Source organism: Meles meles, chromosome 15 (genome assembly GCF_922984935.1).
Source record: "Meles meles chromosome 15, mMelMel3.1 paternal haplotype, whole genome shotgun sequence".
Classification (NCBI taxonomy): Eukaryota; Metazoa; Chordata; class Mammalia; order Carnivora; family Mustelidae; genus Meles; species Meles meles.
Window position 1 is genome coordinate 31,282,872 of NC_060080.1, and position 15,851 is coordinate 31,298,722.

Consider the following 15,851-nt stretch of genomic DNA (forward strand, 5'->3'; position numbering starts at 1 on the left):
GCATCAGCAAATCATGTCTGTAGAACAACTGGATTTGAAATAAAGCAGAGAAAATGATTTAAACTCAATGGAAACTTCAAAAGCCTTCTCTCCCTTAGAGCCCCCGTCCCTGCGTTCTTCTGGCTGGAGTCTGCTCGCCTCCTCTTGACTAATGCACACACTTCTCTCTCACTGCCCCCACCTCGAGGAGACTCTCCTGCCTTCGCTCCACTGTTCAAATCCTGGCCCTCCTCTTCCCAGACATCTTTCCCTGAGCGTCTTCATTGACCATACTTTGCTGGGATGTTTTACCTCTCAGTAAGAGGGTAAGACTGAGGCTTTTCTTTATCCATATCCCTTCAACACCAAGTAGGGGACTGGGTAGGTCCTCTCTGTAGAGGCCTGGTTTTTGTTGTTGTTCTGTTTGTTTTTTTGTTGTTGTTCTTTGTTTTGTTGTTGTTGTTGTTGTTGTTTGTTTGTTTTTTAAAAAGGAAACAGTGAATCTAGCAAAAACTAACAGTACATCTGTTCTCAGGGGAGATCTAACTAAAAAGCGCAGCCTGCTCAAGCCGCAGGAAAGGGGGATGTTTTAATTTAGAAAAGCATCTCTTCTCTTTCAAGACAAGGGCCTTGGTTGTTTTGCCAGGCCAAGCAGAGCGCGCCAACTCTTTATGAGAAAGAATCTCAGCCCCTCCTGAACCTAAAAACTGCTTCTCTTCAACCTGGCTGCCCCCGACACACACACACACACACACACACACACCCCACACACCCCTATCTGGCCAGGGTGAGCCTTCCTCAGAGAAGCCAAGATCACAGTGAGAAGTCATCATGGGAGGATCCTCAGAACCGCCTGATCACGCCTCACCCCAGAGACTGCGGGAATTTCCCATCATGCTCTTCTCAACTTTGTGTCCGTGTCCCTGCTCTGTGGCCGGGTCTGACTGCTGTCTCTGAGGCGGCTTCCCCGCTTCTCCCTGTCCCCGCGAGCTTCTGCATCCTGTGTGGTCTGCCTTACCCCCAGGGTCCGTCATGCCGGCAGCGGGCGGGTGCTGGAGGTCTACACCACCCAGCCTGGGGTCCAGTTCTACACGGGCAACTTCCTGGATGGCACGCTGAAGGGCAAGAGGGGAGCCGTCTATCCCAAGCACTCTGGTTTCTGCCTGGAGACCCAGAACTGGCCTGATGCTGTCAACCAGGTAAAGCTCCAGCTCGGCTTCTCAGGGGTGTTGTGCCCCAAGGTCACACTGTATGACAGAGGTCACGGCACTCAGGTCTGTGTGAGTCAAAGGTCCACGGAGCTTCTCTTCTCCCAGTCATGATGAGACCTTTAGCCAAGTTACTAACATAGCATTTTTATGCATTTAATCTATTTTGTGCCTTCAAAGCCTTTATTCAGCTTAATGTTGCTCCTTGACCATACCTGCTCATCTTCTGCAACCACACTTTTTGGGGGGTGGGGGGGGAGAGAATCCTAAGCAAGCTCCACACCCAGCACGGAGCCTGACACAGGGCTCGATGTCACAGCCCTGGGACCATGACCTGAGCTGAAATCGAGAGTCAGATGTCTGACTGAGCTACCCAAGACCCCGTGCAACCATGGTTTTAAAATGATCCCATCTTCTTCCTGTTTGCTTACTGGTGACTTCTTTTTCTGGCTACTACCTGGAGTAGTGCTCCTCAAAGCAGCGGCTCTGCAGCTCGCTCCAGAATTTAAACGGACACACGGCCTCCTTCATTGGGAGAGTCCTGCTCTAACAGCGTGCTCAGTGATGGGCCTCCGGTTCTCTGTCTCATTGCAAACCCATAGTAAAGAGTCGTTACGTGGCAGCTGGTTGGAGAGACCAGTCCAGAGCCGCCCTGAACGGTGAAGGGTGCAGCCGGGCTGGAAGGCTAACCTGTCCTGTTTTTCCTTTCACAGCCCCACTTCCCTCCTGTGCTGCTGAGGCCCGGGGAGGAGTATGACCACACCACATGGTTCAAGTTTTCTGTGGCTTAAGCATAAAGACATGACCTCTTCCAGGGCCAGGCCGGGAGCCCCTTCAGCAGCCTGTCTACTGTCCAGAGAGGAGATGAAGATTTAGAGGCTTTCAAAGTGATCCTCCGAATTAAAACCATGTAAAGGGTAGCTTCATAGTAATGAGTCTGAGTATTGATTTCCTTTCCCGGTGACTGGCTCCAGGTCAGGGCTAAGAAGCAGCTCTCGCCTCCGTGTGGTTAAGAGGACCCACCCATTAATGTCATCTCCTGAGCCCCAAACCTAGCCCACAAGAGGTACCCACAGCCCTTGTACTGGGTTGGCTCTGTCTCTCCACCATGTTGCGTTCTGCTTTTTACCCTTTCTTTGATCCTACCCTTTCCTCTTTTTGTCCTCCTCCTCTGCCTCCTCAAACTACCTCGCCCCCGTGCAGTACTGTGGCCTTTTCAGTCTCTGAGCTCCTGTACCATGCTGGCAGAGGGGCCTGTCTGCCCTGGGAAGGCGGGAGATGCCTGAGAGGGAGGGAGCTGGGGCTTCGGGAGGGTAAACGGCCCTCATAAAAACACAAGGCTGGGAACAATTTTAGTCAGGACTTGACTTCAGGTCATGCACATTCAAGTCCCCTTCTTTGCTCCATTTCAACTTGCCAGGGCATTCCTGGGGTCACGGATGGGCAAAGGGGGTCTGATCTTCCTCTCTTTGGACTAGGCTTTCTTCCCAGATTCATGTTTGTAAGAAGCATGAGTCTGAGTCTGAGTTTAGGTTTCTTAAAGATGTCCCTTAAAGAGCCAGGTCAAAATACCCAGAAAGAGTCTATAATTTTGATTCTCTGCCTTTGGGATTGAGAAAGTCCCAGCCCAGCCAAGGCGTGGGCAGCCAACAAGCCACTGGAGACAAGCCTCGTTAGTGTGGAGGCAGGGCCTGAGGACCACACACTGCACCTGGAGCGAGAAGTCGTGTTATGTAGATGAGGCTGGGGCTCCCCCCTTTCCTGAGCAATTGAATTACCAGCTATGGGTTTGGGTTGGTGGTTTATGGTTTTTAAAGAAATGTTATGTTATACTTTTGTATACTAGCAACCAGTTGAAATAAAACAAAAAGCTGCACCTTCAGAATACTCCCCATCTCCTCATTCATTCTTAAAGCTCTTGGACATGGACCTTTGGGAAATGGTGTGTTCTGGATTCCACTGTGCTCTCCAGTATAAGCGCCAGCGTCTTCCTAGAAGAAAGCCACCTAACTGGCAGCCTCTTGAGCCTCCTATATTCCTCTTTCTTAGCAACAATAAACCAAAAATAGTGTTCATTTTTTAATTCATTTCATTATGGATTTTCTGGATACCTATCGTGTCCACGTTCTCTGCTGAGTCTTTTAAGGAATTCAGGAAGTAATGTCTAAGATACAGTGTCATTCCGGGGAAGACTAATGGTGACAGTAAGAAATGTAGAATTGCACCACGACAGACCAAACCCTGAGCACTAACTTTGCTAATGGCATTTATTACATGGGCAATCTAATTTCACTCAGCCTCTCGGCCTCTATTTTTCTCACCTGTGAGGCAAAGGGATTAGACTTGAAGTATCTGGAAGGTAAAATCTCTGCAGGGCTAGAATGAAAACTGGCCCCTAGTCAAATTCTTTTTCCACAGGCCCTCCCCGTGCCTATACCAGAAAGACCTGACAAAGTGGACAAGTGCCTAAGTCAGCCAGAGCACTGAGCAAAAGACACGGAGGGCCAGGACCTGTGGTCCCGTTTCTCTTCCCGGTTGGGTCTGAGCAGGCAGTGGAAGGAGACTCCGGACTTTTTTTTTTTTTTCCAAGATTTTATTTATTTGAGAGAGAAATCACAGAAGCAGAGGGAGAGGGAGAAGCAGGCTCCCCCCGAAGCAAGGGGCCCAATGCAGAGCTTGATCCCAAAACCTTGAGACCCAGACCCAAGCCTAAGGCAGACACTTCACCTACTGAGCCACCCAGGCGCCCCCTCTGGACAATTCTTACACTGTAACAATCTTGCCAGGATTCTCCTTAATGGCTTGTCTTCATTTTGATTCTCAGAAGTATGATTGAAGATATTATTTCATCTGACCCTTACAACCTGCAATGAGATAGCAAAAGCCTCATTAAAAACAAGAGGTCACCCCTGGGGCAAATAATACATTATATGTTAATTAAAAAACAAACAAACAAACAAGAGGTCAGAGCGCCTGGGTGGCTCAGTGGGTTAAAGCCTCTGCCTTCAGCTCAGGTCATGATCCCAGGGTCCTAGAATGGAGCCCTGCATTGGGTTCCCTGCTCGGCGGGGAGCCTGCTTCTCCCTCTCCCTCTATTGTTACCCTTGCTTGCTCGCTCGTTCTCTCAAATAAACCAAATCTTAAAAAACAAAACAAAAACAAGAGGTCACTAGCGGGAGAAAGTAATAGTACCAGAAGTGGCAGATCTAGAACACAAGCTCTTCAATGAGAAACCCAATGTTAACCAAAACAGCCCAACAGATGTTCCAGTGGCACTCCTACTCCAACAAAAGTCCTCCTCAGTTTTTCCTTTCAGAGGGAAAAATCTAACATCAATAACATACAATACTGATAAGTGAAGAATTTTTACTCCATCACCATTAGTACCAATGTAGATTAAGAACTTTTTTGGAGGGAAATTGGCAGAATCTACCAATATTGGCAAACTTGCAAAATTCACGATGTAGCAATTCTACTTTTAGAAATCTTTACTATGGGGCGCCTGGGTGGCTCAGTTGTTAAGCATCTGCCTTTGGTTCAGGTCATGATCCCGGGGTCCTGGGATTAAGCCCCACATTGGGCTCTCTGCTCAGCAGGAAGCCTGCTTCTCCCTTTTCCTCTCCCACTCCCCCGTTTGTGTTCCCTCTGTCAAATTAAAAAAAAAAAAAAAAATCTTTTCTATGGACATACTAGCACAAATCTGTAAACACAAACACTGAGACAAGGGTGTTCATTGCAATCTAATTGGCAATAATGAAAAACTGAAAACTACCTAGCACCATCAATATAAGAATGGATAAATGATAGTCCATACAATGGAATACAATTAAAAGACCATTAAAATCCTGCTCTTGTAAAATAAAACAAAAATTTACAAATATTTGTAAAGTCTGGAGGGGCTAATTAATAATTGTGTTCTCTGGCAACAGAATTTGGAAGGGAGTTAAGGACTTTCACTTTTTTACCTTACTGATACTGTTTGAATTGCCAAAGATAAGCATCTTCCTTTTGCAATTGAAAGTTTAAGTCTGCAAAATGGTGGAGGGGGGACACATTTTAATTTTTATTTTAAAGATTTTATTTATTTGACAGAGAGAGACACAGCGAGAGAGGGAACAGAAGCAGGGGGAGTGGGAGAGGCTGGAAGCCCAATGCAGGGCTCCATCCCAGAACCCTGGGATCATGACTTCGGCTGAAGGTAGAGGCTTAACAATGGAGCCACCCAGGAGCCCAGGAAGACACATTCCAAAAAAAAAAAAAAAAGTATAACTTACAGAAAAGTTGCAACAATAGTACAAAAAATTTCCATACACCCCTCACTCAGAGATCCCATTCAAATTTCACCACCTGTCTCAACATCGTTCCTGGCAGAAGGGTCCAAACCAGGAGTACAAACTCTATTTAAGTTTCTTGTTCCCAGGGCACCTGGGTGGCTCAGTGGGTTAAGCCCCACATCGGGCTCTCTGCTCCACGGGGAGCCTGCTTCCTCCTCTCTCTCTGCCTGCCTCTCTGCCTAGTTGTGATTTCTCTCTGTCAAATAAATAAAATATTAAAAAAAAGTTTCTTGTTCCCTTCAACCCAGCACGATTCCTGTCCTCCCTTGCTTTGACCTTTACGATCTTCCTATTTTGAGGACTAAAGTTATTTTATACAGTGTGCCTCCACTGGGATCTGTCTGTGGTGTTTCTTCCTGGTCAGACTGGTGTCATACATCTTTCGGAGGAGTATCACTGAAATAATGCTGTTCTTCACGCTGCAGCCTCTCAGATATTGTCAAGTTCTAGGTGTGGCCCCTCACCAATGAGGCTAACTTTGTTCATCTGGGTAAGGTTGCCAGGTTTCTTCACTCTAAAGCTACCAATATATACTTTTGCCAAGGGGCCTCAGAGACAAAATATTAAGCTGACTGCAACCTATCTACTAGTTTAATTAACTGTTCAAAGATGGGCTGTAACATTTTAGATGCCAGAAATCATTCAGGAAACCCTAGAGAAGAAAGAAAGAGTATTTTCTTATTTACAAGGAAACATAACTACAAATTAGTTCCCAATTTAGTGGCTTCCAAGTTTGAGATTGCATTTATTACCCACGTACATTTGACCTCTAAGGAATGCAGGGGTTCAGAGCATCACCCCCAAGCAGTCAAAAATCCATGTATAACTTTTGACTCCCCCAAAAACTTAACGACTAATAGCCCATTGTTGACCAAAAGCCTTACCAATAACATACGAACAGTTGATTAACACATATTGTGCATGTGACACGTATTACATATTGTATTCTTACAATAAAATAACCTAGAGAAAAGAAAATGTTATTAAGAGAATCATAAGAGAAAAAAAAAAAGAGAATCATAAGAGAAAATACATATACAGTAATGGACTGTAAAAAACCCACATATATGTGGACCTGTGCAGTTCAAACCAATGTGTTCAAAAGTCAACTGTATTTTGTTTTTCTCTGCTCTAAAGAATTATCTCTAAAAATAAGTAAAATAGGGGCGTTCTGGTGGCTCAGTCTGTTAAGCACATGCTTTCAGTTCAGGTCATCATCCCAGAGTTCTGGGATCGAGCCCCACATTGGGCTCCCTGCTCAGCAGGGAGTCTGCTTCTCCCTTTCCCTCTGCTGCTCCCCCTGCTTGTGCTGTCAAATGAAGAACATCTTTAAAAATAAATAATTACAAAGAAAAAAAGTAACATACTCCACTCATTAATAAATAACAATACAAAAATTAAAAATAAAGAGGGCACCTGGGTGGCTCAGTCAGTTATGCATCTAACTCTCCATTTCAGCTCAGGTCAGGATCTCAGGATTGTGGGATCGAGCCCCACATCCGGCTCCTCACTTAGGACGAAGTCTGCTTATCCCTTTCCTGCTCCTCCCCCAAGGTGCATGCGCTCTCTCTCTATAAGTAAATAAATAAATCTTAAATAAGTAAATAAAGAGTTACTTAGCCCCAGTTAGGATATGTACCTTTAGAATAGCTGGAGGAAGATACTGGTAATTGTGTTTATGAAAGACAATAAAAAGGCTACGTTAAGCAACAGATCTGATGAGTAAAATTTTAGAAAAACTGATCATTTGTGGTAGCGACCAATCTATCCCTTTTAATAAAAAACACACATAAAAGAGAACTTTGATTTGCCTGAGAAAAGACCTTCTGTATACCTGAGACTACGTGCAGTGTATGACAACATTTTATGACAAACTCACTGAAGAAACAAAATTTACAGTCTAACAGGACACTTTTAGTTCACAAGAGATGGTGAAACAAACGTGGTATCAGTATGAAAAACACCACACAACCACAGATTAAAGCCTTGTTGAAAATGCAAATATCACTAAAATGCAACACAACCTACCCCACCCACAAGAATAAGACTCTAGGCCTCCAGGGGTCCATGCCTGTCCATGCCATACACCGCCCCCTCCCCATAACCAGACTACTGCTATTATTCTGAGTTCTGACCCTTCACAGTTAAGCCTATCACTGATTTTAGTTCAATGATCTATGGATTTCTGTATCAAATTCTTAGGATGTAAGTTCTTATCATTAGCTGTGGGATTTTCATTTTCCAATTCCCAAACATTTTGCCTAACCAGTAAGATACAATATTGAACAACTGCACAAACGCCGCTATAAAAGTTAAAACAACATGGCATACTGCGGAAGTTGAACTGCCGTGGCTGTTAGGTAACCAGTGACCGTCCAATCTCAAAGGACTAAAGGAAGTTAGTGTCAGTTAATATAGGGATAGTTTGTGAAAAGTAGCACATGGAAAATAGAGAACTACCAGCAGAAGACAGAAGGGAAACTTAGCGCATACCTGTTCCCTAGCCAGTTCCTATTATCAGTCCTAACCATTTTAAACAACTGGATCAGCAGTTTGCAGTGGGCTATTTAGACAGTTTTGGTAGGAATGCAATCCTTTTCCAATTGAGGTATTTATCTTTTTCAAGTTTCAACTTCTCCAATTACTCAAATCATAATTCAAGTCTCAGATGCTTTGGGTGGCACTTCCAGCTATAGCCAAGGGAAGGAGGTCAGCAAATTCTCTGCTCAAAAAAGCAACTATAATGCTGAAAAAAAAATTAACCAAACAACTGTGCTGCTCTAGAAACTGGCCAAAAGCATACAACAATCTGAGATGTGTTTATGTTTGGAAAACTGCAGACTTTGTATAGGAACAGTGGGAGACTATGGCATTCTAGCCTAGAGCTGCTCCCACTCCCCCCATCCCCCAACTCAGTGACTGAGAAGGTTCTGCTGGGGCAAAACAGAACATGTGGCCTGGCGGGTTGCTGTGGTTAAAGGGGGTATTTACTCAATTTGGAGCAGCAGGTGATACCAATATCCAAGTTTGTTTTTTAAGATTTATTTAACAGAGAGATAGATCACAAGCAGACAGAGGCAGGCAGAGAGGGGGAAGCAGATTCTCCGCTAAGCAGAGAGCCCGACATGGGGCTCAATCCCAGGACCCTGAAACCATGACCTGAGCTGAAGGCAGAGGCTTAACTCACTGAGCCACCCAGGTGCCCCAATACCCAACAGTTTTATCAGTAAACTCAATGCTATGCAAGGAGGGACAGCTGATGGCTCTACTAGCCTGAGGATGCAATTTGGTTGGAAAATGCAGACTTCTGGGTAATCAGAGGCTGCACACATGTGTAGCAGAGACCAGACAGAGTCCAAGCTCTACATTCCTGGCCAACTCTGAGGCTACATGCATGTGCACAGGAAATTAAACAGAGTTCAGCAAAAAGTAAAAGCCAGGACAGACTTGAGAGCTGCCCAAACACTGAATTCACTCCCCATATAAAACAGATCCATCAGCAAAGGGGAGAAATCTGACTTGGGCGTCTGAGCACAACCTCTGTCTAGCAACTGGCTAATCACTAAGCTATGCAAGACACAGGGCAACCCCCTAGAAATCTACACTTAAAAATAAACTCAAGGGACACCTGGGTGGCTCAGTTGGTTAAGCGGCTGCCTTTGGCTCAGGTCGTGATCCCAGCATCCTGGGATCGAGTCCTACATCGGGCTCCTTGCTCGGCGGAGAGCCTGCTTCTCCCTCTGCCTCTGCCTACCACTCTGCCTGTGCTCGCTCTCTAACAAATAAATAAAATCTTAAAAAAAAACAACTCAAGAATGTTCTTTAAAAACTAAAAAGTTTAATAGAGATAGGTTATAAAAAAAGGACCAAGTGAAAATTATAGGGTTGAAATGTACAATAACAAATGAGAAGTTCACTAGAGAAGCTAAGAAATAGATATGAGATGACAGGAGAAAAAATAAGTGAACTGGAAGATAATCAATAGAAATTATCAATCTGAGGGGCTCCTGGGTGGCTCAGTGGATTAAAGCCTCTGCCTTCGGCTCAGGTCATGATCTCAGGGTCCCGGGATAGAGCCCCGCATCGGGCACTCTGCTCAGCAGGGAGCCTGCTTCCTCCTCTCTCTCTGCCTGCTTGTGATCTCTGTCAAATAAATAAAATTTTTAAAAAAAACAAAACTATCAATCAGAAAAACAGGAAAGAGACTGAACAGAACAGGGACGCCTGGGTGGCTCAGTTGGTTAAGCATGTGCCTTTGGCTCAGGTCATGATCCCGGGGTCCTGGGATCAAGCCCCACATCGGGCTCCCTGTTCAGTAGGAACCCTGCATTCCGCCTCCTAATCTTCCTGCTTGTGTTCCTGCTCTCACTGTCTCTGTCAAATAAATAAAATCTTAAAAAAAGAAAAAAAAAACAAAAAAACCACAAAAACCAATATTTATAGAGACAAAGATATTTTTATAATAAAAGCATCATCACACCAGAAAGATACAATTACAAATGTATGTATGCATCTAGAAGAGCCGCAGATGCTTTGAAGCAGTAATTGTGACTAATGGCCATGCCTGGAGTTGCCTTAGTGTTGGGTAAAACGAACAGTTCTAGTAAATACAGCTTCAAATTTCCTGAACAGAACATTAACTTTGTTTTAGATCAATGTTTCTCTGAGCACACTGACCTCTGCTAGTTATATATTTATATAAACTAAAATGCAGTTTCTACCATTTTCATAGAAAGGTTCCATTCCAGCATAAGGTCATTTACTCAGAGAAAGAATCAGAGAAACATAGGATATATATTCAAACCTTCCTTTGAATCACATTGAGTATTGCAAACTTTCTTATAATAATAATAGCAGTAAGTCAAGCCAAGCTGTCCAGTAACTAGTGAACTAGAAAGGAGCCATCATTAGCCCAAATAGCAATAGTTTCCTATTCTGGTTATATATTAGAATCACCAGGAAGGTTTTTGGAATACTAATACTCAGCCATCACCATCCTCAGCAATTCTTGACTTCACTGGAATGTTTCTAAGGCCTCTGGGTGATCCTAATATGTAAGTAGGGATGAGAACCACCGCCCTAGAGTAAAAGCTTTCACTCATATTTAAGTGCATAAATGTTTAGCTAGAATTTGCCCCCGGCTTCATGAAGCACTTCCTCAAGAATGAGTCACAGAGAAACAATCTTCCCAGGCCAAAAGTATGTCTTGGTAAGGCTGCTGCAACCCTACCAATAATGGCACCTAAGATCTTCAGAAATAATTATATGGAAGACTGTGAACAGTTGAAGATAAATGTCTAAACTAGGAGTGGCACTTTCTGTAAATGGTTTTGTGACGTACCATCTGTCACAATTACTCAACTCTGCCACTGTAACACAGAAAAAGAGACGACAGGTAAACAAATGAGCCTTGGCTGCATTCCAATAAAACTTTATGGATGCTGCAATTTGAATTTTACATAGTTTTCATGTCATTAAGTATTATTACACTTTTAATTTTTTCAGCTACATAAAAATGTAGAAACGATCTTAGCTCACTAGTTGTATGAAAACAGCAGCAGGCCAAATCTGGCCTGTTGGCCGTAATTTCCTAAATCCTGATCTAAACAGCCTGTACTCTGAAAGAATATAAACATTAGAGCATAGTATAGCCTTCTTAGTTTAAGAAAGCGGTACGTTGTTATTTTAAGAGCCCAGGAACTCTGGTGATGGTCGTTTTGAAACAATCAAGATAAACGAGCACATCTACCTTTACCTCTGCCATATATATTTTCTTTACAGCCAGGTTTTTTATTCTTGGCATTGAACAGATTCATTTTCTAGAATCCAGATTTCTTGGTATGTTACAACCCAAAATAAAAACGAACAGGGTCTTCCTATAGGCTCACATTCAGGCATCTGCAAGCTTTGGTTACCGAGAACCACCCTGGGAATCTGCAGAACTGGTCAGGATTACAGAAGGTAACCTTAGGCAGCTGACAGTCATATGAAATGGCTGCTGTTGGTCCAGTGACATTACATTTCTTACGTGGAAAAGGCGATTCACCTGAGCTCACCAGCTCTTGGGAATGGCAGGTAAGTCTCCACTCTTCTCTGTAGAGAACTTGATGCACAGAAATTTTCCACACCCTTTCTGAGTGTACTCTTGTTGGAGCTTAAACCCAAATGAGAAAAAAACCTTCCCTAGAGTTGCAGAGTAGAGCTGGACATTGTAAACAGCGGCCTATGGATCCAGATCCTCTGCAGGCAGATCCAGACAGGAGTCAGAGTCGGTCTTAGGGGCGGCTAAAAGGAAACGTGAATGTTTAATTGAAATGGTGATTATAAAGGTTTCAGACGAGAGGAGGTTCCAATTTTATATGCTTGGTTTAATAGAATAGAATTAATTCATTCATCCATTAACTAACTTTTCCTTCATCAAATATTTAAGTACCAGGCAATGAGGAAATGGAGTAACGCCTGGTACATGCTATCGCAATTAGACTTTTGGCAGCATACCTGCAGAGAAGTAAATAGGCAATTACCGTGTGAACAGGAATCCGACTGTAGAAGCTCATGGTGTTGAGAGCAAGGGAATGTAAACCAAACTTTCGAATATGTGCAAACTTTCCAGAACAGGAGAAAAATATGCATTTTGCCACAATTAAAACAAAAAACAAAAACTATGCTAAGACACCATTTCCCAACACAAGATTGGTAAAATTAACAAATGACAGCCCACCATGTGGTTACACAAAGTATACCACGTAGGCAATCCTACAGAGAAACAGACACTAACACACCTAGTCACCAGGGCAAAAAATACCTAGCAAAAATATAAATGCACATATCCTTTGACCCAGCAATTGAACTTCTAGGCATTATCCAAAATATGCAGGGTCACATGCAATGTACTGTACAAGGTGATTCACTACAGCATTGTTACAGTAATTAGAACCAACCCTCGGGGCACCTGGTTGGCTCACTCCGTTAAGCGGCTGCCTTCTGCTCAGGTCACAATCCCTGAGACCCGGGACATCAGGCTCCCTGCTAGGTGGGGAGTCTGCCTCTCCCTCCGCCTGCTGCTCTTGCCTACTTGTGCTCCCTGTCAAATATAATAAATTTTTAAAAAGAGAGAGAGAGAGAGAAAGTACCCTCATTATCAGGTGATAGGGAACTGATTCAATTCCTGTTACTCTTTGGCCAAAAGCACTCCGTGGAAAAAAAACAAATCCTCTCCGAAGTGTACAAGATCCTGTATGATCCATAGCCCTCTCCCTTCCTGTGCCAACTCTTCCCATTCTCCCCTCTGTTCACTTCATAGAGGCCTCCTTACCCAACTCAAAACACTTCAGGGCCTTCACGCTTACTGTGCCCTCTGCCCAGAGCAGATGTACCTTATTCCCTCCCTGGCACAAATGTCACCGTAAGAGGCCTCCCTTAGACCACCTTTACCCAACACCAAACACCCCCCTCTCTCCCCACCAGCTTCATGGTTGTGCATATACATTATTACCCACCTGTTTGTTGTCTCTCCAGAACTTAACTCCATGAAGACAGACCTTGTTCACCTGTTTTCCAAGGCTAGCAGTACCTGGCACGTTGAAGGGGCACAAAAATTGTGTGTAAATGATGCAATGTCCAGGAACTAAATAGTATGCAACATAAAAAATGAGGAAGCACTATTTTTACCTAAATGAAAAAACTCCAAAATGTTAAGTGAGAAAAACAAGGTATATCTATTTTATGTTAAAAGGAAAAAGAAAATACTATGTATATTTGCTCAGGCTCTGTAATTGGTAACAATGGTTACCTTTGGGGAGAGAATTGTGCTGAGTCAGGGGTAGGGAGACTTCTTACTGCATACACCTTGAATATATACTACCTAGTCAAAAAATGAAATAAAATGGAGAAGTTGGGCCAGTGGCCTACAGGAGAAGGAAAAGCACTAGATCTGAGAACTGGCCTTGAGGGTGTTTAACAGTTAATTGGCTACTGCATTCCACATGCTTGTTATCCTTCTATCCAGTATCTTTTCCTCATTGAGCCTGGAAAGAAAATAGCCAAGTTATTAGCAATGGTATAAGCTACAATGGGTAGAATCATAGGTTGTATTTCCTCATTTTCCCATATGGTTTTGTTTTAAAGGAGCAGTAAGGTGCTTTAATGACTAGAAAAGTAAAGGCTTTGAAATGGTATGTAGGATTTAAATGTTTCCTACCTCCTAATAGGACAATATAAGTATTAGCAATCTTTCTGAACCCATTTCCTCTTCTGCGAGATGAGGTTAGCAGCACTGTTCTGTTGTGAGGATTGACAGAATGTCCTTTCATATTTTTACTAGAATGGTAACAGGAAACCTATAAGGTATGGAAAAAATAAACTGTCAGGCTTTAAAGCTGCCTACTGGTGCTTCCCTGCCACCCTCCCTTAAGGCAGAACTTTAATACTACCGTACCATAAACCTAGGCATCTTCACCCCATTTTTTTTGGCTTGTCACCAGTATTCACCACCCTCCAAAAACTCCAAGACCAGGCAGGCCCCTAGTATGTTACTTTGACCTTTACTTCATGTCTTTCCAAGTATGCAGTTACATCTTCTAGGCTGCATAGCCCAGCCCTCCCTTTCAAAAGCCTCCAAACAATGGTCGCTCAAGAAGAGCCAGATCTAATGAATTCTTCACTATTACTCTTCACTCTAACTGCTCTTTGCCAAGCTGTTTTAGAGCTTCTACTTTCTCTTACTATCTTGGAAATCACTGTGCTCCTTTAGGCTTCAAGATAGGCTACACAAAGATGAGAATCACAATCCTACACCATCATTTATTCAACCAAGTCTCAAAGTGATGGTGTTTCCCAACTCCCTGATTTCCTTCACCTCAGGAGATAGGCAAGGTGGTAGGACCTTTTACTTGATACTTAGCCTCACACCAAGTCCAAAGGAAAACTACCACTGTGCAGTCAAAGGTATGCATTCCCTACCTCTCAACACTTCTCTGTAGCTGAAAGGAAAAATACAATTCTATGCCCAATGTACTACATCTCGTGTATTCAATTAGCTACCAAGTTGCCAGGCTTAAAATTTAGAAGGAACGAGCCTAGACTAGCACTTATCAAGTCAGTCACATAAATTTAACATTCCTAACACCTGAAACTGTAAACAAAAGTACACTGCATCCAAGTGTTATTTTAAGACGTATACTAAGCATAGAAATGGTTGCTGTCAAGCATGTAAAAGGTACTAGCCTAGATACCCAGCATTCCCTTTCCCATTAAGGGCAAAACTTTCTGTGCTTGTTTCTTAAACCCATTTTTGCTCCTACCCCTCCTCTATATCCTTTTCATCCTTTTGCACTAATCTCTAGGATGCTGCTAGTAATCCATCCCAAAGCTACAGGTGATTCCTACTCTTGGCTCAGAACTCCCACTTTCAAAAATTGATATCAGGATTGTTTGTTCTCTGCAGATTTATTAAGTGAACTTATCTTTATATAATACAGAACAATTAAAGCTGACCAAGTGCAACAAATAAGCCTGCCAATTATACACAAAGCTTTATACCATTTTAATTCAGCCAGTTGTCAAAATTCTGAAAACAAAGCATCCACTCTTTCAACGCACTAGTAATCAGACCAAATAAATTTGATGCAGACCAGTATTCCCCTTTTTTGCACCAATGCTAGTGAACACCTGGTAAAAGCTTGACCAAAAAACTCAAAATTAACTACTACTGCCCTACTAAAGATAGGAAGTCTCAATAAAAGAATCTACTGGCTATATTCTAAATCTACCAGATGCTACCGAAACAACTACATAAGGTATTGCTAAATGTAGGTGAGATTTACAAAACTGCTTTAGTCTCATTAACATTTCTGATTGACATCTTTTTTTTTCTGATTGACATCTTTAAATACTTTTACACCAGCCTGGCAAAATAAGATGTTGGTAGTCAGGAACTGAAAAACCTAGATTGGGAATTAACAGATCTCTGCTCACAATAAGGCAATCCATTTATAGAGATAGATTATTTGGACTGGAGAATTTTGCAAAGCTGGTTTACATGAAGATCTTTTGTCCCAAATTCAGACAATTCCTCAAACATGCAAAAGTTGTGGTATAAAATTAATGTTGAAAACAAAAAAACATTGGGTAGAACTTACTAGTATCAGGAGTTCTAATTTGACACCATCCCATCTGACAGCCCGAAAACCTGTTACTAAACTAAATGGCCTTCGGAATCAGTGGTCCCTCTAGGTTGACACACCGAGATCATTAGAGCTTTATATCTAATAACACCAACTCCAATAGATTAATGTAGGGACTTGTCAGATACACTTATGCTATTAAGGGA

General features: G+C 42.9%; 1 protein-coding gene across 1 annotated transcript in view; it reads left to right on the forward strand.

The window, feature by feature from the left end:
* GALM (galactose mutarotase) overlaps positions 1-4,147 on the forward strand; it is a 50,751-nt gene extending 46,604 nt beyond the window's left edge. Inside the window, exons 6-7 of the mRNA XM_045978784.1 lie at positions 1,004-1,178; positions 1,901-4,147. Of these exons, the coding sequence (XP_045834740.1) occupies positions 1,004-1,178; positions 1,901-1,978 (253 nt within the window). The 3' untranslated portion in view covers positions 1,979-4,147. The remainder of the gene's footprint in view (positions 1-1,003; positions 1,179-1,900) is intronic.
* Positions 4,148-15,851: the final 11,704 nt, after the last annotated feature.